The sequence below is a fragment of the Antennarius striatus genome, chromosome 11 (genome assembly GCF_040054535.1).
Source record: "Antennarius striatus isolate MH-2024 chromosome 11, ASM4005453v1, whole genome shotgun sequence".
Classification (NCBI taxonomy): Eukaryota; Metazoa; Chordata; class Actinopteri; order Lophiiformes; family Antennariidae; genus Antennarius; species Antennarius striatus.
In genome coordinates, this window is record NC_090786.1 from 8,451,104 (window position 1) to 8,476,790 (window position 25,687).

The 25,687-nt window shown below is 39.7% G+C and overlaps 1 protein-coding gene across 2 annotated transcripts in view; it reads right to left on the reverse strand.

Annotated features, from left to right (window-relative positions):
- rgs7a (regulator of G protein signaling 7a) overlaps positions 1-25,687 on the reverse strand; it is a 56,565-nt gene that overhangs the window by 3,988 nt on the left and 26,890 nt on the right. For both annotated transcript variants that reach the window (XM_068326651.1, XM_068326650.1), the window contains exons 3-13: positions 10,128-10,224; positions 8,816-8,866; positions 4,457-4,563; positions 3,786-3,837; positions 2,948-3,012; positions 2,217-2,293; positions 1,941-2,022; positions 1,102-1,176; positions 903-1,001; positions 585-646; positions 30-140 (exon numbers count right to left, since the gene is read on the reverse strand). In XM_068326651.1, coding sequence (XP_068182752.1) covers positions 30-140; positions 585-646; positions 903-1,001; positions 1,102-1,176; positions 1,941-2,022; positions 2,217-2,293; positions 2,948-3,012; positions 3,786-3,837; positions 4,457-4,563; positions 8,816-8,866; positions 10,128-10,224 — 878 coding nt within the window. The remainder of the gene's footprint in view (positions 1-29; positions 141-584; positions 647-902; positions 1,002-1,101; positions 1,177-1,940; positions 2,023-2,216; positions 2,294-2,947; positions 3,013-3,785; positions 3,838-4,456; positions 4,564-8,815; positions 8,867-10,127; positions 10,225-25,687) is intronic.

Below are 25,687 nucleotides of genomic sequence, written 5' to 3' on the forward strand. Positions count from 1 at the left end.
TTATTAGTCTTATAAAGTATCTACTGTACCTTGCTTCAAGCTCCCAGAGAGTGGTGTCGTCTGTGATCCAGGGATTGGATGGATCTGGAAGCATGAGGAACGGGTCGTATTCAACGTACTGCTCTGTGTATCCCAGCAAACTGATTTTTGAGGAGAAACAACAAGAAAACATTTGAATGTTTTGTCCCTGATGTATGTAATAACCCATCCAATGAAGATGCGCTCTCTACCTTTTTGTGAGTGACTGTGACTAAGCCGTCTGTAATCTTTTATTGACAAGAAAAACGAATTCCTTTTAACAGAAGATAATTGAAACCGGATAAAAGGTAAAGTCGGACAAAGCTGACCGACCGTGTATGACGCAAGGATAGAGAGGATTTCGCTGAATGAAACTCTAATAAGTACAGGAAATGACCAAAAAAAACCTCGCAGAATCTGGAATCTTCAGCACTGACGTTTCCTTTGGGCATTGTTTGGCCTCAAGGTCACTGACACTTTTGATTACGCACTGCGTTAGGCCATTTAAAAGCTCAATAAACAGATCGATTGCTAAACTGAATAAAGATAAAAACAACATTGCTCACCTCTCCGCCACTTTCGACATTTTCAGTCGATGCCTGTCTAATTGCAATTGCCAAAAGGTGATCTGTAGAAAGGAACAAACAGCAAATGTCAGCCTCCATGAATCAACAAGAAAGGGTTTATTTGGAAATAAACAGTATCTGTTTATCGAAGGGAGGATATCTGTGGAGTTGACTTTATCAGTCCTTTAGTCCCGGTTGTGTATGGCCTTATGTACTTATGACTTGATTTGAGTTTGCAGATAAAAAAGAACTGCAACGACAAATTATGAGCGTTGACTTTAAATGGTTTTACATCATTCCGTAACTTGCAGGTCTAACCTGTTCCTGCAGTTCTTCTTCCGTGGGCTGTTTGGCCTCTGGCGCTGCAGTGTGAGTCGGGCTATGGGTACGGATATCATTCTGCAGCCCATAAACAGACTAAAACAATAAAATACAAAAAGGATAAATATAAACCCTCCCTGATAGTAGAAGCCTTACAAGTGTTGACAAGTCTTATTGGAGAAATGCTGTGCTGTACCTTTCTGGTTTTGTGGGGGTTTTTCATTCTGGAGGATTTCTTTATGTCGACTTCTGTTGTATTCACACATCCAGGCTGTGATAATAAAGGAAAGAAAATCAGAATATCCTCACTTAATTCATTTTTAAATCTTTTCTTAAGGCGGGTGTGAATGTTTTAGCCTCTAGGATGAAGGTGCAATGTAGGCAGCGCCAGTTAATTATAACTACTTTGCATTTACACCCTGCTAAACCAGGGTGTAAATGCCATCCTGAGAAGTCTGAAGGACAAAATGACGAATTGGAACATGACAATTCTACAAAAGCAAGTGAACCAATGGGGATTCAGAGTCTTGGTGTGCAAATTCTCATTGAACAAGAAGTCTAATTTAAGTCATTTCCAGAGGCACAAACCAAAGTAGCCCCATGGTGTCACTGTGAAATTTAAATTAATATTGATTTTGTTGCTACAAGGACACAAAATTGAACTTATTACCAATTAAGCATGAGGCGGTGGCTTTCAGAGAAATGCATCAAAAGATAGACCAGAGCGCCTCGTGCTAAGCCAAATGCTAATACTGGGCTAGTGTGGAAGTTGAAGAATCAGAAATGCAAAGGTTATATATAAATAACATAATTTACATTGCAAGTTCCTTCATCACAGAGTGTGTCATTTGTGTGAAATGTTCAAATTTTCCTTCTCTAGTGAATTTCATTATTTGTGTGCGGTGGAGCAATCAGCGGAAAATGAGTTTTTAAATGTCGCAAACTTTTTCAGTATCAACTAAGACGATGATAATAATGTCAACAATGATATCAATAACAGCGAAGTTGACAACGAACATTAGTAATTTCACTCACCACTGGTCTGTGCACGTCCCAGAATGCTCTCTCTTGACTGTCGAGAATTTTCCTCTCTATTTTGTCTCTTTTCTTATCAACTCTGAGAGAGAAAAAAAGTTCAAAGCTGTTTTTGTAGTTCATGCATTTATTCCAACACACACGTGATTAAATAACTCATCACATGTTAAAGGCTTTTCTCATATATTAACATATATTAACCATTAAGGGAGTCTATATCATAATGAGGTTGTAAGAGCATTTGCTAATCATATGTGTTTTCTTTAGGAAACTCACTTAGCTTGTGCTTCTGCTTGCATAAAAATGAACTCCCATTTCCTTGCAAAAGCTCTCTGTAGCCTCGCTAAGCTCTCCTGCAATTAAAGCAAAGAACAAAAAAAAGAGGGAAAAGGCTTTTGAGAGATCTGTGGTAATTAAGATGTGTTCAACAGACAGCTGCATGCAATCCTTAATGATCCCCTAAATACAATAAAATACAGAATACAACCCTGCGACAAAATATGGACACTGTAAAATACATATACAGTATATACATACACACACACACACACACACACACACACACACACACACACACACACACACACACACACACACACACACACACACACACACACACACATACATATATATGAGTGTGTGGATGTGTGACTATATATATATCTCCAAATATGAAGACGTCAGCTACCTGCGTAATATTCCAAAAAAGTATTTTCAAAGGTTCCCAGTATTTGTGTTGCAACTTGTTTGTAAAGTTTCACATGAATCATTTTTTTTATAGGCACAGGGAAGGAGAAAAGTTGTTTTAGGAGTATCTTTGACGATCATTTTAGTGTAACTAAGCAAGTGGTTAATTTTAAAGCTTTTAGAAAGGAAAGTTTCAAACGATGCACGCAGAAGAAAACAAATGCTCTCAGTTTCCGTGTGAACACAAAGGCGAGAGATAAAACCTGAGAACAGATACTTGAAAAGGGGAGCGCTGACACGAAAAGATCGCTCTCACTTACCGCTTCATAGTCTGCCAGCTCCAGACGAGCTTTATTTTGCATTGTTCTTTTGCAGAGGTAAACAGCTGAGGGGAAGAGAGGAGGAGGAGGAGGAGAGAGAGAGAGAGATTGGTGATAGAGGAACAAAGGGAGCTCGGCCTGGTTTTAACAGCCTTAAGTGGTCCTTCGTTTACTCATTTAATCTTCTCAGCTGTGCATTTAAACTGGCCTCCAAATCACAAAGGTCATTGACTGTGTATGTTGTCTAAGCATCCGCTAGTGTGTGGATGTGTGACTGTTTGTGTGCCCAATTTCTGATGTGTTCCTGCATTATTATCATCCCTTCATCCCTTGGTTAACTGACCATTATGTGGAGGCTTCATTATGCCATTAGACTGTTTTCATTACGGGATCATCATTCACGTGATTGAGAGACACTCTAACTTCCCTGAACACTTCCAGGATTATCCCCACAATGAGCATTATGCATTTTACTCTCCTATAGTTTAGACAATTGCTCCGTGGCTCAGGAGGCAGAACAGGTCATCCACTAATGGGAGGGTTGATGGTTCCGTCCTACAACTCTGGCTGCATATCTTTAGGAAAGATGGGATGTGTTTTAACCCTAAAGTGCTCCCTGTTCTATCATGAAATGCTTTGAATAGAAAACACTTCTACCAGCAGTGAATGTTTAAGGTACAGTACATGTGCATGTGCATGGATAAATCTGGCACTTTGATCTGTTTTTTTCACTGGAAATAAGACTAAATAAAAGGCAGTATTGACACATAACATCACTGTCCTCGGGACATAGTGAACAATGCACAAAGTATGAGTTACACCACAACCAGTCTCTCACCATAGTCTGTGTTTTCTGGTTCCCAGCAGTTTGATGGCCAAAAGTATGGAGTCTAAAGAGAAAAACAGGTTGTTAAAGGAACAAAACTATAACAAACTTTGCATTGCTGAAGGTCTACAGCTAACCATGTGATGTTTTAAACCAAAGCATGCACCGTCACCTGACGTGAACATGCAGTTACAGCTTGGCGTGACGTTTAAAGACCATAAGATAAGTGCTGCAGTCAGAGCAGACATCAATATAAACCTCAACACATCCTGAGCAGCACTGTAAGGAATGAATTAGCACCAAAAGAAAGAAGTAAAGCCTGCTGCTGACACAAACAACCTTATTTGGTATGCACCCATTATGCATCCCTGAGGGAGCTTCCAGAAAAAAATGCTACAATAGCCAATTCTGGCATTGACATTCAAAGTTTTTTTGTTCTTGTTTGTTTTTCAAGAATCTGTCGTCAAATCTGTTGTCCTTTGTCTGCAACATGAGATGAGCTCAATGTCTTAATAAACATTTTATATATTATACATAAAACTTGACAAAATACTTTTATACAAGTGAGGTGACAATGGAATAATGCAACCCAATAAAAACGTTATAATGCTACAATTTACCAGCTCCAGTCAATAATAAATAGATTACAAGAAAAACTTGAATGAAATTATTCTTATTCTTACCTGAAACCTATAGAAAGTGCCATCATCTTTGAGGGTGAGGACGTGGTCTGAGATGGGAAAGAAGTAACCATGTGCAGCCATCAGAGTTCCTAGATGAAGAGCCTCGACTTGAAGAAAACAGACAAAAAAAATCAAGTTGTTTGGTAGTGATGTCAAAATTAGGGTTAGGGTTAGTACTGGGCAAAATGGAAATTAATACTGTATATGTGATGCTAAGTTAGTTCACTGATCCATAAAATAGACATATATGAAAACACTCATTTAGTATTTAATATGTTGTTTTGTAAAAGAAAGAAAAACCTGGAACAAATGTCTGGGCTTCGCAGGACATATACGTAGTCTGTAGTATGTTATTTTTTTCAAAACATCCCCCCAACACACAAACACACACACACACACACACACACACACACACACACACACACACACACACACACACACACACACACACACACACACACACACACACACACACACACAAACAGACAAACAAACACAGGGGGAATAAAAATAAAATAACATTTAAAAGGAAAAAACAGGAGGAAAAAATGTTCAGCAGTATCTCAGCCTACTTTTCTTTAGCTGTTGCTTATTAGCTTTTATTATCATCACGCAAACGTTTGTTTCCTCTCCTTGTGCTCAGACACACAAAACCACCTGCCAGCTTCCACCTTCAATTTGACGCATTTCAAACTGGTATAAATCTAATCACCTACCGCGGCCTGAAAATGAACACAACCGGTCCTTTAACTGGATGTGGTTGACAAGAACTTTCCTTACTATAATTTATTCTCACTATTGTCACTGTTTATTTAGTTTGGACATAAATACAAGCAATCTCCCTTTGTCATTAAAGAAGACCCTCTGATTATTCTGTGAGCAGCATGCCTTTTGATTCGTTGTCCCAAAAGCTAATTAACTATAGTCACTTTTCATTCTCTAAGTAATTAATTCCTGACAATATCATGACCAGATGAACACCATGATCCAAATTAGGAGCTGGTGCTCCAATAGACTCTGACATGTCTTTTAAAGATAAGTAGATCTATGTTTGAGCCTAACAGCACAGCAGGAGGTCTCACTCTACCTTTAGCTACAGAGGTGGAAGTCATCAGTCAAATCACCTGATGTTGTGCTTAGTTGGACTGAAAACATGCTTCCATCTGCTGCTCCCCAGCACATGGTTGACTGTCCCTAATTTAGAACGATCACATAATGAAAACATGTAATCATCATCAACAGAGCGCCTCCTCTGCCACCACTTCCTCCCTGCTGCTTACTACCTGTGACCCTTTCATAGTGCCAGAGTCTAAAATGCATTTTTCCCACAATGTAAACACTCTGTTAATTCTGACAAGTCTCTGTCATCACAGGTCATTTACATGTGGCTTCACACAGCCGTGTCCGGCCCATCGCTCCCACTGGGTCACAGTGCTTCCTGATAGAGCACCCTGTGTCAATCCAAGGGGAGAATAGCAATAAAGTGTGATCCCAAAATGCTTTTAACCTTACAGATAAAGGCTGCGCCCTTGTAAAAATATAATAAAAAGGCTGAGTTATGAATGCTATAACAGGAGTGTGTGCTTGCATAAAATAGGCACAGATAGCTCTCTTAGTATCTGACAGAAAATTATATCCACATGCAGAGGGGTTAATGGCTGTATGAGATAAATATTGATCCATTCCATCACTGCTGAGGTGACTGTCACAGCTTTGAGAGGTCAGGATGCTTATGAGCATGCGAGCATGCATGTGAGTCTGTGTGACTGGGCTCTATTCATTAATAATATATCATGATTCATAAGTTATTTAAACTGTTTACTGATAAATAATACAATTAATCCGTACAGACTATTTCTTATTCAGCAATATTGTCCCACGTGGATATCTATTATTCACTGTAAGAGAGCCACAGGGACAGATAGGATTGTTTATAACCTACACCTTTCCACACAATACGGAGGAATTCAAGAGGAAAGGCTTTTACAAGCGAAGATCTGCTTGTCAATCACTTTTTTCACACTGAAAATTTTAATTTCCTGTTAATCCAAGATGAGATGAGTTTCAGATTAATTTTGAACTCTACAAAGAACAGTGGCATATTTTCCAGTAAGTGCCTCTTGCAGCCCTTTGTATGGCCTCCCCAAAACAGGGGGGTGGTCTGCGACATCACCTTTCTCCCATTTACAATCATGTCCTTTCAAAACTTCCCAAAAATTTCAACAGTTCTGGGTCACCATCATGCTTAGATCTCAGAAGAGGGAGCTCAGCTATATCGCAACCAAATGAACAGTAGTTCCCGTGTCAGGAAAACCAACAGGCATCAGAAAAAAGATGAATGATAAAAATGATCTGTAATGGTCTGAAAAAGATTGACAGTATCAAAAACTTTCTACTTTATGATTCCAAAACAGCGCTGAAATGTCTGAGATGAACTGTGGAATCACAATTGGAGATGGCTGATCAGAAAGGGTGTTGAAATTAGGATTTGGGAGTACAAACCTTGCAAAAATGGGATGGTAATGGGTTCATCTGAAGTTTTTCAAACCAGAACATTAGTTGTGGCATTCATTTAATGAAGAAGTGTAATGTCATATTTGATATGAGCTCATCTGCCTTCATATAATAAACATGCCGCTATCATCCTGTGAGTCAAATTAATTTGCATTTCATTCTGCTGTATTTGCCCCAGGAGGAGTTGTTCTGTGTTTTGTTCACCATCTCTGGGCGATTAACAAAATGTTTTGTGCATATTTGCAGAAAAATAATGTGTGGATAACAGAGAAAATAAAAACATAATAAAAGGCACATCTGTCTGTTGCCGCATGTTTTCAGACTATCTGCCGTTATAAAACTGCAGTTTCTGGTCATTTCTGCTAAGTGTACTCTTGTGGAGCAGAATTTTAAATTTTGTAGGTATGTAGAATTGTAAATATAACAACAGCAATGAACATTTAAGACCTAATTTAGTACATTTGCAAAAGCAGTGATTGCACTGGATTATTGCTGGTGATTGGTTATCCTTTTTATTAGATGTGCAATGATGCAGATACATCAATCACAGTGGTGCTTGAGGCACACGGAGAATATACAATCTCTTATCTGAAACTATTTCAAAAGTTTCTTCACTTTATGAAAAAACTAATATAGAAAATACAGATAGAAAACGAGAGTGAGAAACAGTCTTTCAACTCAAAATTTCAATACTGCAGAGGTGTTTCAGCAAATGTTTCCTGTAGCCATCAAATCACTCCAACAAAAAATGTTCCATACAAAGTCAGAGGTACCCCTGTGTAAAAAACACCTTTAAAAAACAACCCCCAAGAGATTGTCAGCTGACTTCAGCTAAATAACCCAACTAAGAACAAGCACACAATTAGGTAAACACTGGATACATATATAAAACCAAATGTCTTGCCATACTGTGTGTTACCATCTCACCATTTCAAGTGAGCTACCAGTTTGAACTTCCATATTTATCACAATTGAAGTTTTGAGTCATTTTATGAGCAATGGGGGGGGGGGGTCAACGAATGATCTCTCAGCTGCCTCAAGACAGTGAGACTGAAATGAAAAAGAATAATGAGACAGAATAAAGTAAGGATATGAATGAGGAGAGAAGAGTCTTTTATAGCTCAAGGACATAAAGGAAGATTTCCAGTGGTACACAGAGGGTCCACAAAGACAGCAATGTCCCTCATTCTTTGAGGAGAATAATGACAACATCTCTGTGAAATAAAAAGACACAGTACAGCAAATATCTCTGACAAGCCTTATCCAAAAACCCCTCACAATGTCAAAGATTGGTTGCTTTATTTGGAATAGCGCAAATATTTTAGGGGGTCAAAGTCAGCATAAGAATTGTCCTCACACCAGATTTCATGCTGAAAAAGTAACCGGCCAACCAAAAACCAAGCATGAATGGAAATAAGATATAAAAGTTGTATGATATGTGATCAGCATCACTATCACATTGCCTTGAGTAACATCAAAAAGCCTGAAATTAGTCGCATGAACAACTGTAACACTAATGTCTTCAGATTTATTCTTTAGATCGTTTGAAATGAAGAAAAAAGATTTCACTTCCCACTGCTCTCACAGATCAGGGGTTTCTAATGTCAAATTCACACTTCTACTCTGATGAAAACACAGTTGGTGTTAGATTTAGGCAGTTAAAAACAAACAATTATGAATATTATTTTCAATTGCTGCCTCTAACTGCACATAAATCTTGTACACTGGATCTTTGAATAGTTGGGATGAACCTACACAGCGATCATCCCATTGTAACCCATTGGTAATTTTCACATAAATCTATCCTTGTATAAATTCTTAAGAAACATCAATCATATCTTATACCTTGATCTTCAATGTCCAGATTCTTGATCATCCACTGTACGATATCAGAACCTGAAAGGAAGGAAAACACATATGTATGAATTACAAACATACCTAATATATTCATAGTGTGCTGGAAAACCTTTTTGCATATAGATGGAAATGAAAGGAAAAACAATGACACTCTTAGTGCTACACACCTCCCACCATCAACGCAGTAAATACCAAAGCCTCTTGTCTCACACTATGTGGGTTGCGAATAGACTCTCCATTACCAAATTTCCTTTACTGACACCTTCACTAAGCCGTAGCCCATTAATATAAATTACCAGAGAGGTACAATAGCATATTGAAAGGTGTCTGATTCAGCACAGAAGCTGCAGTTGCTAGTGTTTCAATACATCACAAACAAAAACAAAAGTGGAAAAATGTAAGGCCTCAAACAGAAGAGGAAATGCATGATGTAAAACTGAACAGACAGCAAAGCAGGGCACTATTTATGTACCTTTAAAAAAAAAAAAAAGATAAATTCAATAAACCTTTTTGTGAGTAGATGACTTGTCGTCTTTTTCATTGTGGATGCCATTTTGCAACTCATCTTCTCCATCTAAGGGTGCAACTGAATTATTTTCACATCTCAGAGAAGCATAACAGCATGCTCTTCCCCCTGGGCATTTTAACACCCCAACACAACATGTGACATTGTCACTTTGAGTACACATATATTTTCCAAGCTATTATTACTGCATGTCATGCTGACAGGTGAATGTGTATTGAGGAGCGGAGAACCGCAAATGGCAGGAAAAAGATGTAAAATGAATACACATGGGAATTTATGCTGTTAGAAAGTCAATCCCTGTGCCTTTCTGTCCACTGAAATATCTATATATTGTCTCTATATCCCTTTTGCAGCACCTTATTACTTTATTGCACAACCACAGATGAGATTTTCCATGGATTAACACCATTAGCACAACCCCATTTTCACACTATCAAAGTTGACCCACTTTCTAAAACAGAGCTTAAATGAGATGTGTAAGGTAATCCTCTAACAAGACTGATATCCGATTTGATTAATATCACGCCCATAGATCAGGATGTGCAGTGTGTGTGTTTGTGTGTGTGGCTGTGTGCGTGTGTGTGTATTTGAGGGGGCACATATCAGGACATGTCTATATTACATAAAGACAAAAATGTATGCAGATTTCAAAACCCATAATGATCCTACAAATATTGACTAAGAGCTGGGTAAAATAATTAAGGGATAGAGTAAAGATAACATGGTAATCTGAGAATGGACAGGAGAAGAGAGGAGAGGAGAGGAGAGACTTACCTGAAAATACACTGGGAATCTTGGTTAGAAAACTTTTCACAGTTCGGATAGGGATGCCACTTTTTTCATCCTGCATGCGTGCTATTACTTCCTCCATCTGGAAAACACAGACAGTGAGAGAAGAGGAGGGAAGGGGAGAAAGCACAAGAATGAGAACTTTTCTTTAACCTGCGTGAGAGCCACATGGACAGATGTAAACAGATACTAACAAGTTCCTGAGGTTCAGCCATGTCGCTAACGTACAGAGTGAATGGTGAGGCACTTAGTGACCAGAAATCACTGCTGTCACATTTTTGTGTCACGTTTAATCTTTGCTGTGATTGAGCTCATAAGTCAGACAATTCACAAGTGATATATTTAAAATAACCCCATTTAAAATAACTAAAACAATTTTAATCTGTTCCAGATTGTAAAAAAAACCAAACCTCTCTAATTAATATAAAAAAAACACCAATAGAGATGCAAACTTTGCTTGTGCATAATAAATTATATATAAGTTATATATAAGTTGTACCCATCTGCCAGCACGTGGGAAAGAACGATTCTATAAACGCACGCACGCACACACACACACATAGACACAACTATATATACATAAGCTGCAAGACAATCTACAAGTGTTTTGTATTCAGCACTGACTGAGTTACACGTTTCAGCTGAGGCTGCAATGAGAGCAAATAGACACAGAGAGACACAAATGCAAACACATAAACACTCACTGAGACTGAAATATACTGGGAATTGTCTCAAGAGCCTGGCAGGGCAACAGAAGGCAGTCATGTTTCCAAGAACACACAGAAGGCAGCGAAGCAGAGAGAGCTGCAAAGAGATTTCCCCAAAATTCACCACAAGTGTAAAAATGCATGCATGGTCTACTGTATACGTACACGGAGTTCAGTGGGGTAGCAATGCACAGTGATGTAGTACACTAATAAGACCACACTAACACACAGAATGCCTGGATTTGTAGGATTCAGTGCACTAATAGGTATGAGAGATCAATTCTCTTTTCTTTAATTTTTTAACACAACCAATTAATGATGATGTTATTACTGAAAGATTCATCTAGAAAGTTAAGAAGGATAGGATAAAAACAAAATGGTTTGGCCGCGATGTAATTTCCCCTCATTAAAGGCTAAAATACATAGGTCTCTCACGGGGTTATGCTGTGGAAGAATACAGTGCATGATGCTTCCTCGCTGTGGGGGTTAATGACCCTGTGTCTTTGAAACGATGAAAAGTTTTCCTCAATAAAGTCAAACTCATTTCTAAAGTTCACAGTGCACAGAAGTAATAATGGCTAGAAGGCAGTCTTCTGAGTCCAGTCCAGGGAGTGTTGTAGCGTGATGTATAAACGGCACTGATTAGCCCTAATGCAGTGAGTGGTGTCTATATGCTGTGTCAGGGCGCTGCACTTAGGTGTTATATTGTTCTCACAGGTCCAATGTCATCTCAGTTGTTTTCCTCTTCACAACACGCACGCACACTCATACACACGCACGCACGCACGCACACACGCACGCACACACACACAAACACACACACACACACAAGCACACAGTATGCTAGTATTTTAGCATATTGGTAGAATGAAAATGTGTAGCTGGTCAAATACCCCGGAGTTCAAATTGACCCAGTTAGAGACTGGAGCCTCACTGCTAATACTGCAGCTAAGATGCTCCCAGAGGGAGAGTTGACAGGTCAAACATGTTGAATTTAAAACACACATTTCACATAACCCGCTCATTCAGTAGGAGACAGTATTAAAAGGTATTTAGAAATTGATTAAAGAGTTGGATCTGACAGAAAATAAATGAGACATACAGCAGATGAACTTATAGTGCAGTGAAAGTCTCATAACTAATTAATGAATTGAACAAAAGCCTGTAACGGTTTCAGCCTTGATCGACAAGAAATGAGAGTCGTAGCAGATGATTCTGTGCAAGTTTGTCCCAGATATGTAGAGCATAAAAAAGAATGATGAAATTTCTCTGACTTTGGTTTTAACTCTGGGGACAGAAAACAGACATGCCCCAGATGACAAAGGGGACTGGATCCTTAATAACCCAATGGTCAGACAGAAATCTAAACCATTCCATGCTTTATAAACCAAAATCAGAATTTTTAATTTAATTTTTTGACAGTATAAGTATCACAGAACAGGACTGATCTGATATGTGTTGCTTGTCTCAGTGAGGACTGGAGCACACCGTTTGGAATCAGCTTTAGCTGTTGAATGCTTTTTTTTGGTAGACCTGTAAACACACCATTGCAACAGTTGAGTCGACTGAAGATTGCAGGAACAAGGATCCTTATGGCATGTAACTGTCTTAATAAGTCCATTACTACACAAACATTTCTGGTTTGCAGTTTTTAGCTTTACAGGGTGACAAAAGTACATCTGAGAGATAGACTCAAAAAAGAGCTCATTGATTTTGATTACAGAAACTGACACCTAATCATCTATCCATCAATTTTCATTTAGTATCTATAGATGTGTATCTGTCTTGTGGGTCACTGATCTGCTGTTTATGGGTGTGAGGCAGGGTACACCCTGCATGAGATGCCAGCTCATTGGAGGGCCACATAAAAGAGGTGGGAGGATACTGGACATGGGGAGAACATACAACAAACTGCACAGAATGGAATCGAACCCAGAACCTCTGTGCTGTGCGGCAATGGTGCTACACACTCTACTACCGTCCTATCCGACACCTGATCAGAGGATCTGAAAATATCCTAACTCATATTAGTTAAAGTTAGAAGCAAAGGTGGCTTTTCAAAATAAAGCTTTGTGTTTTGTTTCCAAAAGAAATTCAGCGTTGCTAAAGTTACAGAAAACAAACAGGATCAAACTCCCACACTTGTTTGTGTCCCATGCTTTCCTTGTTGTCATTAAAGGTAACCTCTCTGAATGAATGCACTTTGTGTTAAACTTGAATTAGTTGCTTTTTAATGGTAACTTTCTCTCTGTAAGCGTGATTCTCTCTGTCACTCTCTCTCTCTCTCTCTCTCTCTCTCTCTCTCTCACTCTCTCTCTCTCTCACTCTCTCTCTCTCTCCCCCCCCCTCTCTCTCTCTCTCTCTTCTGTCTGTCTCTCTCCCTCTCTCTCTCTCTCTCTCTCTCTCTCTCTTCTGTCTGTCTCTCTCCCTCTCTCTCTCTCTCTCTCTCTCTCACTCTCTCTCTCTCTCTCACTCTCTCTCCCCCCCCCCCTCTCTCTCTCTCTTCTGTCTGTCTCTCTCCCTCTCTCTCTCTCTCCCCCTCTCTCTCTCTCTCCCCCCCCCTCCCCCCCCCCTCTCTCCCCCCCCCTCTCTCTCTGCTGTGAGACAGAGCAAACAAGGACACCAGTAACACTGATCAATACTTCACACCCTCTCCTGTCTCTGCAAACCCTCACCGCCTACACATGGTAAAATGCCACCAGCGTGAATATTCAGGATCTAAAGCTCTTGAAGTTGGGGTGCTCTCTGGCTTCATGTTGTGAGGAAGAGAGGAAAGTCATTTTTCACAAGAGAGCAAGAGTCTCTCTTTCTCTCTTTCTTGCTCTCTCTTTCTCCCCCACCATCCACCCACCCGGAGCTGTCTGACTGCGTCTCTGCAGCCTCTTAACAGATAAGAGTACGTGTTTTGGCTGCACAGTGTGAATTATTGAATAATGATGGCACAGGACTCATTACATATGAAGTGACTAACAAAAGCTCTGGGTACACCACACACTGAGCTGCAGCACACAGCTCCAAGCACTTCAAAGACCATCACTAAGGGCACTTAGGGTGCAATCAAGAATGTTCTGAAGCACTGTTTGGAGAAAAAAACATTTACAAACTGGGTTTGTAAATCAATGCTGGCCTCTTCGATTTCTTTTTAGCCTTCATTAAGTGCGCCATATGTCGCTTATTTGATTGGATGATTCTAAAAGTGAGGTCATAAAAGGTTCATTTATTATAATGGTTCTGTCTTAAACACATCAGGATCTTCATTTACCTGTAATTTAGAGGGGGAAAAGGTAAATAATTTAGCACTATAAGGTCTTAATATCTCTGACAACTGTTTTAATATGATTTCTTCAGGTTATGTGTGGTTTGAGTGATAATAGGCACCTTTGAGGACTCATTGAGGTGAGAAAATAGATCGCCTTATAAAATGTTGCTCATCGCTGGCTGTAAATAAGCACGACCTTGCCAAACAAGTTAGCTACCAGGCAAGCATTAATTTGCTGCACAACTAACAGTTTGCTTTAAATTGTTTCCTACCTCAATAAATAATGTTATTCTACTTTTGTGGCAGATTTAAGTGATAGAGAGAAATGCACAGCATCTGATGAACACCAGTCCTTTTAGTGGGATGGTACTCACTGGAGCTGCAACTTATATTTAGTGAACCTGCGCTTTTCATGACTGTTCCCTTCAGGTGCAGGGTGATTCATTATGGTCCTTAACAAACTTCTTTACCCACAGTGCTCTTAATGACACTGTCGCCTTGTTCTCACCTACTCGACTTGGGTACTTTTCTAAGCAGCAGCATTCAGAGCATGACAGGCCTATATGCACACCCCTCAAGCTGCAAAGAGTATTATTAAGTCCTCCGTCCCTGTGTCAGAAGACGTCACAACATTTACATCCTCAGTGAGACGATGCATCTGAAGTTTTCCTCCCAGTAACTGATACATAATCATAAAGTAACAGCACATGACTGCATCATCAGCAATCAAGTAAAATAATCCCACACCATAATACCAGCAAATAATTATATAATAACATTAATTTGAGCAAAGCATTTCTGCCTGCACGTCTGTCCATGTCTTGCTTCTTTCACTTCCAGACAGTGAATTACAAACAATTCAACTTACAAACACGGTGAGAACTACCTGTGAGTCTGTATGCCTGTGTATACACACACACACACACACACACACACACACACACACACACACACACACACACACACACACACACACACACACACACACACACACACACACACACACACACACACACACACACACACAAACACACACACGCACACACACACGTTTCATTCTACTAATTTGTACGCCATAGCTGATACCCATATATTTATATGATCGCCTATTTTACAATATTCTGCTTTTGAATCCTCAATAATTTCCTACACCTCCTTCTGTTCTCCACACAGCTACTTATTTGACAGATGGCGTGAACTGCTTAAAAGAGTGAGGACTGTCGTGGGTGAACTGGGGTGTCATGTGTGACAGGGTGGTGATATCACAGGAAGGAGGCCCCACGCAGGGAGGTCAGGAATGGCTTACATGAGCTCCAAAGGGGAATCAAGAGAATTCAAAGAGACAAACAATGACCGGCAATCACCAAATTACTGACAAGCTCCTAGGTATACACTGCTTTATATCTAGGGGCTAGTTTTTCCAACTACCTGACCAACTCCTAATAGTGATGTCACTGCCACTACCACATTGCAAACATGCATTTACACAGTGTGCTATGGCCGACAAGTACAGGTTCGCTTGATGTTCATAAATTTAATGACATGCAGCTTAATGTAATGTCAAGGGGCTAAAACCACTAATATCATTTAACAGATAAATATTACATAAATCTTAACGCAGTATGTTTTCCTGTTTCATCAGCGTATATGCTTATGGGATTTGCCAAAAAAAAAAGGAAAGCTATTTTGTCAAGCCAAGCTGTACATGCAGAACAGGGATTACAAAAAATAAGGTATCATAGAATATAAATATTTCTGTATTCTGTTCCTTAATAGACGTCAGTCAGCAGTTATAGCTTTGTTTGGCCCACGGCAGAAGACACCAGTTTAATCTATTCTTGATCACTCACAAAAAAGTGCATATAGGAAAAAGGAAATCACAGAATGGTCAAGAGCTGTCACCAGGTTTAGAAAAGAGGAGTTACAGCCCTTCATGAGTGAAGCCCAGTTGTTCAGATATAATTGGTAGCTTTCATTCCATAAATTACTGACTACTCAGCAACCTTTGAACTGAGTGTGTGCTGTCCAGAGAAAAAGAAAAAAGATGACAGCAGGTGATTTTTGACAGTCATAACATTATGATCACTGGGAGGTAAAGTGAATAACATTGATTATTTCTTCATTCATATTATCTGTTGGTGAGAGGAACATATAACAAGTGAACTTTTGATCCTCAAAGTTAATATGTTAGAAGCATAAAGATTTGACAAGGGCCACATTATGATGGATAGGCCACTGGATCATAGGATCTCTGTAGTTCTTGTGGGGTGTTCCTGATCCGTAATGGTCAGTGTCAATTAAAAGTGGTCCAAGGAAAGAAAGTTGATGAAGTGGTGACTGGGGCATGAGAGACAAAGGGTCATTGATGCACATGGGGAGTGATGACTGGTCCATTTGGTCCGATTCAGCAGATGAGCTACCACAGATCAAATTGATGAAAATGTTAATGAAGATACTGATAGAAATGTGTCAGAATTCACAGTACATCACATCTTGGCAGTGGACTCTTTCAGCAGGACAATACGCTCTACCCCAAAGGAAAAATGGATCAGGAATGGTTTGAGGAACACAAAGAGTTTGAGGTGTTAACTTGGCTTGCAATTCTCTCCTGATCCGATTGAGAAGAATTGAGGATATCCAATCAGATTGAGCATCTGGGGGATGTACTGTTAAAACAAGTCTGATCAATGTATGCCCCACTTCAGAACTTACAGGACCTAAAGGATCTACTGCTAACAACTTGGTGCCATAAACTACAGCACACTTTCAGAGGTCTACTAGAATCCATGCTTTGAAGGGTCATGACTGTTTTGGCAGCAAAACCGGGCCCGACATGGTCTAAAGAAGGTGCTCATAATGTTATGGATGATCAGTGTGTGTGTGATATTTAAACATGGCAGAACAACTGCAGGATTGATGTTACCAGGTGACAGCTGAAACAGCTGATATCATACTACACAGTCTCAGACAATACAGGAGGAAATTAAGACTGAGCATGCGTGAGAGGTGAGTGTGACCAGACAATGTGAGCAATAAGCAATAAGTGAGCAAAGAAATAGTCTTACAGTCTGAGCATTCAAAACAGCTTCGGTCTCTCTAATGCTTGTTATTCACATAACATAAATGCAACAGTATGCGCGTGTCTATTGTTCTCCTTTTCTTCTTCCTCTCCTATCCTGCTATCTACACACCTTTCTTTTATTGCCTCGACAGTGTCATCTGTGGCTGAGTTTGTCCGCATAAGAACTGATGTAGGTACCAATGCGTAAACACACACACAAACAGACAGCATAGATACTGATCACTACAAATATATGAAACACAGAAGACACAATGATTTTCTGTCACATCACAGAGCATATTAATTCTGAATGCACATAAACCAAATAATATTGAAACCTATGAACTCAGAAGGAGAAAGACACAAACAACTGACTCCCAGTTCAAGTCTGACTGCTTAAGCTGAACTGAATACAACCTGTCGCCATAAAGCACCTCAGCTTGACTAGATAAACTAGTTTTTGGAGATGCATGATCTCATTTCTGTCTCAACAGCAGCCCTTGGCTTCATGAGTAAGGTGGAACTTGTGTTGCAGCCTGACAATGACACAGTCTTCAAGGGTTTACATAAATTGCACCACATCAAATTAACCAGATAAATTTTAATAGGGTCAATGTTATGACAGAAATAATTTATGGGCCTACAGTACTGCTGCATTAAAGCTTAGTGGAATTTTAGGTCAAAACAAATGAGTCACTTCCTCTCTGGAGAGTGTGGTGGTTTTTGCATATGTACAAAAATTGAATAACACCAATGTTGGGGGTTAAGGGTGGGGCTACAACACCTGCAGGGCATACTATTAGACATTTTCCAATGCATTACACTTCCACTTCCATGGTTACACATTAGGAGATGGATAAACATGATGAAACATCTTCCACGATGCCCTTCTAGTGGAAAACTTCTTCCTTGAATGTGAGCTAATTTTGCATCCTGTTGTCCTACCGCACATTGCTGGTGCTGTTTTTAGTCTACCCCCTGCTTCTGAGACAACCTGATTCCCCCTGGCTAACACCATTTTGCTATTATTACCTGCAGTATACAAGACTTCCTGCTGTCAAGCTCTGGAACCTTAACTTCTGTATCTGTATCTTCTATATACAAGGATTAAATATTCAGGTGATGCCGTTCCTCTTCAGCGGTGACCTAGATTTAGGTGATGAGAAGTCTCAGCACTTCCATCCATTTTCTATAAAAGCTCATCCTTTGCTCGTGTATGTGCTGACATCGGGGGAGAGGCGTATACCCTGGACAATTTTCAAGTTCATCACCAGGCAGACACTTTGAGAGACAAACGACTATTCACACTGACATTCACACCTACAGGCAATTTAGAGTCATCCATTTATCTTTGCTGCACATTTCTGTGGTCTGGTGGAGGACGCCGGAGAGTCAAAAAGGAAGACAGCACATGTAAACCCAACATGCTTGGATTCCACTGCACAACTGAATCCAAGTAACTGAGTAACACAAACATCTTCTACAAACAACTGTAATTGGTTCATGACTTCTCATATTGGCACTAAATCTCTTTGGGCAGGCCATTGTTCATCTTAAACAGAAGTACATATTTTTTACACTGAACACACACAAAGTGAGGAATTAATGAATGATAAATGCACATTTTTTCTGGTTTCTACTGCAGGTCATCACACTTGAAGGAGATCTGCTGACCAGAGGAATTCATACTATAATGGCTTTTGCAAGAGAGGAGCACTTTACTTGAGCATAATGGTGCTGTTATAGTATTTATAAAGCTTTTTTAATCAATCGCATGCAGCAAAATAGTAAAATAACTGGTAATGTAAGGCACCCTCTGAAAGAAAAAAAGGCAGAGTGAAAAAGGTTAATCTGTATCATTAAAGTAAATTATTTAAAATATATTCAGAAAAAGACTCATTTCTATGATTACGGTGTTGTAGACATTACACTCTGGCATGCATATCACTGTCGGATGTCAGATAAATCATTCAGTACTGCTGGTGAAGAACATTTTAATACCTCTCCATAATTTTACATAAATATGACTTGATTCCCTGAAAGGATGCACAATTTCATGCACAAGCCTTTGTGCTGTTTATTATACATAGGTCAAAAGAAAGTTACACTGATTAAAAGACACAAACATAGGATCACAATGGTTGTTTGTTGCCACAGTTATCTTGATACTACAGTACAGACATATTGCTGTTGCTCCATAGACTTTACTTGAAATCAAAAATTACAATCTTTGTCAGAATAACACTTTACCTATCAATTTGTCAACCATTGCATAGTATGTACTACTGCACTCACTGCAAATATGTGCTCGACAGGGATGAGTCAGACGACACAGCAAACGTTTTAACTCTAACGCTAACCGTGCATTAAGGTGAAGTTGGGTCTATCTACACAGAGAGACATTCTGTCCTGCGCAAGAGCAGCAGTGCATCATTTGAGCATTCAAAATAATATTGCCCTGCAGATAGGTGGGGGACATTACTGAGCTCATGCTGACAAGGTTGTTGAATAGATGTCATGAATCTTAAGTCTCTCAGTAACCACAGCAACACAGTCTGTGACCACTATCACAAGGACATCTTTGGCACCGCGCCATTGCTCATTCATAAATAGAAGAACACATTCATTTAAGGCAACATGTGAACTGGGACTGAGCATGTGAATGAGAAACACAAAGAAGAACATTATCAATATGTAAGGGAGGAAAAGCATATTTGTTTGTGGTCCACTTTGTTTGTATTTCTTTTAAGATGTATTATTTTTGACTGTAGCAGAGTTAGGCTCAAATTCTATCAGGTCATTAAAGCTGCAATGTGCTGTATGACAGGAGAGAGAGAAGTTTGAGTCTCTTAGTGTTTCAGCTTCAGCTGAAAGTTATTTTTATGTGGGTTTGTACTTCAGTTACATTCTCTGCCAACTAATCAATCAATCTACCTTGTAGAGTTTCACTGATAGTGAAAATGTTAAATCCTCACAAATATTTATTTTGTGTTTAACACATGAGGCCAAACCATGAATCAATGTTCAAAATCTTGGGCTATGCATGTCTTCTCTGTCACCAATAGACTAACTGTTTTACCTAATAACTGGGTTAAGGGCTAGCATTCAGTGCTAGGCAGTTAGATATAAAGTACCTGTAATGGGAGACTTCTCTCATAATGAGATGCTCTGTTTGATCTGTTCAGCTTTAATTCTGTAAAAGTACCCTGAAGTAAAATCTCACCTTTATATACATAAAAGTGAGACAAAAAATATTTTTTAATCCAAACTTTCACTTCCCATATACGGAGGGAAAATGGAGAACATTCTGCTGAACAGCAGGCAAGGATCACAGAACATGAGGAACAGATGTCCAGGTGACAACGCTGCCTGCAGTGTAGGCAATTACTCTGCATCCAAAATGAAGGTTCATTTCTATATGCTGCGAGGCACATTCTGCAAATTACCAATCAGCCATTCAGCAACATCTGCAGTTTGGGGCTTAATCATCTTTGTATTTACAAGGTAGACATTAAAACACTACTCCAATTTATGAACACAATCAAATTGTGGTGCCATCAGTCAAATAAACCACCGTTTTTGGGGGAATGACACTTTAAAGTTTGATGCTTCAAGATTTTCTTTCACTCAACAACTGTTGTTTGTATTTTTCATTATATGTCACATCTAAGCACATCACATTCTAGATGGTACAAAAAGTGTCTCTTCCATTTGCGCGGTGTCTTTACATTTCCAGTAAACCACATAGATTTATGAATATTTTAAATGATAATTATGCCTCCTCAATGCCTCCTAGCTCACACCTAATATCACAAAGTGCTTTGTAATGTACCGATTGGTATTGCTTTGTTCGTTATGTTCATAATAGACAACTGTGATTAGAAAACCCCAATGCCACTCTATAACACTTTTGCTCACAGCAGCAGACACAGCAGGAGTAGATGTGTTATAATAAGAAAGGTGTGATGGACAGTGCATAGAGATGGCTTTTTATTTGTTTTGTTTTTGTTTTTAAATTATTACAAATTAATGTTGCCAATGTGAAATGCTGGTTCCTCAGCTTTGAAACGCTCCTCAATGTGTAACTGAAAGACTTTTGATCACTTGCCCTAACTTGGCTGATTTGCTAATGGATGGAAGTGAGATAAACACTTGCAGGCAAACAGGAATGGACGCCACATCTGTTTTTATTAACTTGAAGATTACCTGAGTGTTATGCTGTTTCTTTTTTTTTTTGTCATTTATTTGGATAAGGCAAATTCTGCAGAAAATTGTTTTGTTTGTTTTTTTTTTTGCTTTTTGTTGCACTGTTTGTAATTTTATCTCTATGTCCTGACTTAAATGGTTCAACTAAATCAAATCTACTCAAAATGAGCTATGGAATTTAAAAAGCAGTGAAAATTACACATATTATTTATTGAAAAAATGAATATGTAATATGGTGAAATTGTCACCAGAGGAAGTTTAAACCTGACTGTGACAAATGCCAGGAATGAGCATTAAACTCACAATGGTGTCACTGTGCTTCAGCAGAGGCTCTTGTCTCTCTCCCATTCTGTAGCTTCCTGCCACTGGACCTGAAGGTGTTGTATCTGTCAATGCTAGTTATGTTTTGTAAGTGGCAATGGCAAAATCACACAGAGATTTTCCAGGTGTTCAAAAACGACAAAGTATAGTGAGTACGTACTTGAGCTGCTCTTCCAAGCTTTCACACAATTTCCTCTGTTGTTTCATGTGATTAAACTCCTTCACTCAATCTCAGCCTACAGCCTTCTGTAAGCTGAAACGAGCAACTTTACACTCGACCTGTGAGTGTTGCTGTTTGAAAAAAGCTATAAACACCTCAAAGACACCTTGGATGTGGTTGGATGACACATCACATGAGCTAGTTCAATTTGCGCGTTCTGACAGGTTTATTCTCAACCCAATAATTCATCTCTGATACTGTTGTCCTGCAGCAATAGTGGATTTTTTTTTGACAGACTATGTCTATTAATCTCCGCTTTCACTCTAACATTTGGAAAGTACCTTAACATCCATTATTTATGATAGGTCTTACTCTCCTATGAAACTCTCTAACCTCACCAATAAATACTTAAACCTGATTGTGAGGACATAAATTGTACTCGATGGTGCAGCTGCATGACACACTTCTTGTATGTAATTTATTCAGAAACTATTTTCAGTGAATATTTGGTATTAGTCTTGGTTAATATCTGAAGCAAAAACCATATATTTCATCAGATATAGGCAACGTTCCGCTCTCGCCCAAGCTTTCACACAATAAGTGGAAAAATAAGTGAGCTGACAGTGGGAGGCATCAGCTCACTTCCAGAGCACTGTCAAGGTGCCCTTGAGCAAAGCTCCGTCCCCTTTACAAGTTGCTCATTTGGGCGCGCCACAAAGGAGCTGCCCACCACTCTGCCTCCCTCTGCTTGCATACAGGCCCCTTGTGCGTGTTTGTGTGTTCAGGGCCTGTACACACTAATATATGCATGTGTGAATTACTAACACTAGAGTGTGCCACTAATTTCCCTCAGGGGATTAATTGAGTATTCGTTCATTCACTCATTCATTTTCCGAACCGCTGTATAAGCCGTAGCGGGTCACGGGTTAACTGAGTACATAAAATAAAAATAAAATAATATAAAATTGGATGCGCAGTGATCTTTTTGTGTGGTTCTTGGGAATTTCATTCATTTCACAGGATACTGGACTATCCTGTGAAATTGAAGCAGTAATTTCTGCATTTTCTGTACAATAATCCATCTCTCATCACACATCCAAAATCATTAAAAAGCTTTCATAATATATATATTGTATTATTATTGATGGGTTACACATCATCTTTTCCATCATTTCCTAGCTAAAAGTATAATGAGCAAAACTCATTTATCAAGCAATACAGTGAAGATCAGCAGAAGCAACAGTTGATATTTATCTTCTACTTTGATGGACAAGTAGCATTATCATGATTTCACTTCAGTCCATATGGTTGCTAACAGTTACTTGAAATCATAGTGCTCTCCTTTACAGTATTCTAATCAAATTCTACAGTTTATTTGGAACGCAAGGTCTCATTTCCCCTTATCTTTTGAGAGCATCATCATTTATGGCATTTAGCTGCAAAGATACAGTATGTTAAAAATTTCCTTTGACTCCTCAACGTCTCTCCTCCTTAGGGACACCACTCTACTGGAGAAAACAAGACAACCATTGAACCATGGATGAGCAATGTCCACTGCTTGAAAAATGAAAAAAAAAAAGGTCTTTGTTTGACATTGTTATGCTGGGTGGTATTAAATTTCTACTATAGACATTGTAGAAATCTTTGTAGAAATCGTTTGTTGACATGGAAGCTGTACTAATTACTGCTTAACAATTAATTATGTGTCAGGCAGCAAAATGTGAATGTGAAGAATGAATGTTAGACTAACATTTGTCAAGTGGAAAATAAGTGCAAATACCACTATACCACATCCACTAAATATCTAAAGTAAAGACCTTTAGAGAAAATGTTACACCGGGTGGCAAAAAAACAATGAATACCATTTTCAATGAAAAAAGTGTTATTTCACACCTTTTAATTGCCTTCATCCATCCTTTTTTTACAATGGCATGTTGGCATATACAGTATGCTACAGGTGTTATACAATCAGTGACTTGAATAAGCAGCTGCAGTTAGTGAAAGTAAAGTATCAAGAAATTGTATTTAGAAGTATGCCTACATAGAGAAATGTAGGCATCTTCTTTTCCTTTAGGCTTTTCCCTTCAGGGGTCACCACAGTGAATCAATTGCCTCCATCTAACCCTGTCTTCTGCATCCTCTTCTCTCATACCAACTACCTTCATGTCCTCTTTCACTACATCCATAAACCTCCTCTTTGGTCTTCCTCTAGGCCTCCTGCCTGGCAGTTCAAAACTCAGCATCCTTTTATCAATATATTCACTATCTCTCCTCTGGACATGTCCAAACCATCTCAGTCTGGCCTCTCTGACTTTATCTCCAAAACCTCTAACATGTGCTGTCCCTCTGATGTACTCATTCCTGATCATATCCTTCCTGGTCACTCCCAAAGAGAATCTCAGCATCTTCATCTCTGCTACCTCCAGCTCTGTCTCCTGTCTTTTCCTCAGTGACACTGTCTCATTCCTCTCCTTTCCAGGACAAACCTCCACCTCTCTAGCTTCTCCTCCACCTGTTTCCTGCTCTCACTACAGATCAAAATGTCATCTGCAAACATCATAGTCCATGGAGATTCCTGTCTAACCTCATCTGTCAGCCTGTCCATCACCATAGCGATCAAGAAGGGGCTCAGAGCTGATCCCTGATGCAGTCCCACCTCCACCTTGAACTCCTCTGTCACACCTACAGCACACCTCACCATTGTCTTACAGTCCTCATACATGTCCTGCACCGCTCTAACATACTTCTCTGACTTCATACTCCAGACTTCCTCATACAATACCATGTTCCTCTCTGGGCACCCTGTCATAAGCTTTCTCCAGATCTACAAAAACACATTGCAGCTCCCTCTGGCCTTCTCTGTTCTGAACGAATTGATTTGGTTCAATTACCTACACAAATTGAGTAAATGTAACTGAAATGCTTTTTTAACCATATGGAAAACCTGAGTAGAAACCACCAATATAATTTTATATATATGTGTGTGTGTGTGTGTGTGTGTGTGTGTGTGTGTGTGTGTGTGTGTGTGTGTGTGTGTGTGTGTGTGTGTGTGTGTGTGTGTGTGTGTGTGTGTGTGTGTGTGTGTGTGTGTGTGTGTATTTTGTATTCTATATAATCACACAAGGCGGCACAGTGGCGCAGTGGTTAGCGCTGCTGCCTCACAACACGGCGGACCCGGGTTCGAGTCCCGCTCTGTGCGGAGTTCGCATGCTCTCCCCGTGTCTGCGTGGGTTCCCTCCGGGTTCTCCGGCTTCCTCCCACCTCCAAAAGCATGCGCTTCAGGTTGATTGGCCGGTCCCAAATTGACCATAGGAGTGAGTGTGTGTGTGAGTGGTTGTTTGTTTCTATGTGGCTCCGCGGTACACTGGCGTCATGCCCGGAGTGTACCCCGCCTCACGCCCTGAGCCTGCCACTGGCTACCCCGCGACCTGCGTTAGTGGATTAAGCGGGTTGGAAGATGAATGAATGAATAATCACACAAAGTCTGCTAACCAAGATGAATCTGCTGAGCTGGTCACTTAATGCGATAGACAGAATTTTTTCCACCAGACCTACCGGAGCTGGTGAGCGCAAATGTCCAGAAGGGACTTTTTTGCTGGCTAAATGCTGGACAGCTGGGATACTTTCAAAACTATGTGTCTGGCCCCACTGGATGTGGAAGATGTCGAGGATGTGTATATCTTCACCTCCATGACAATCAGGGTAACAGCACTGGGGTTTGGTGTTTTCATGATGCACCGCAAGCTGAGAAAAATGGTATTACAACAGACCAAAGCACAAGAGGATTCCGACCGAGCAGCAGAGGCAACGACCAGGGTGTATAAGGAGGCT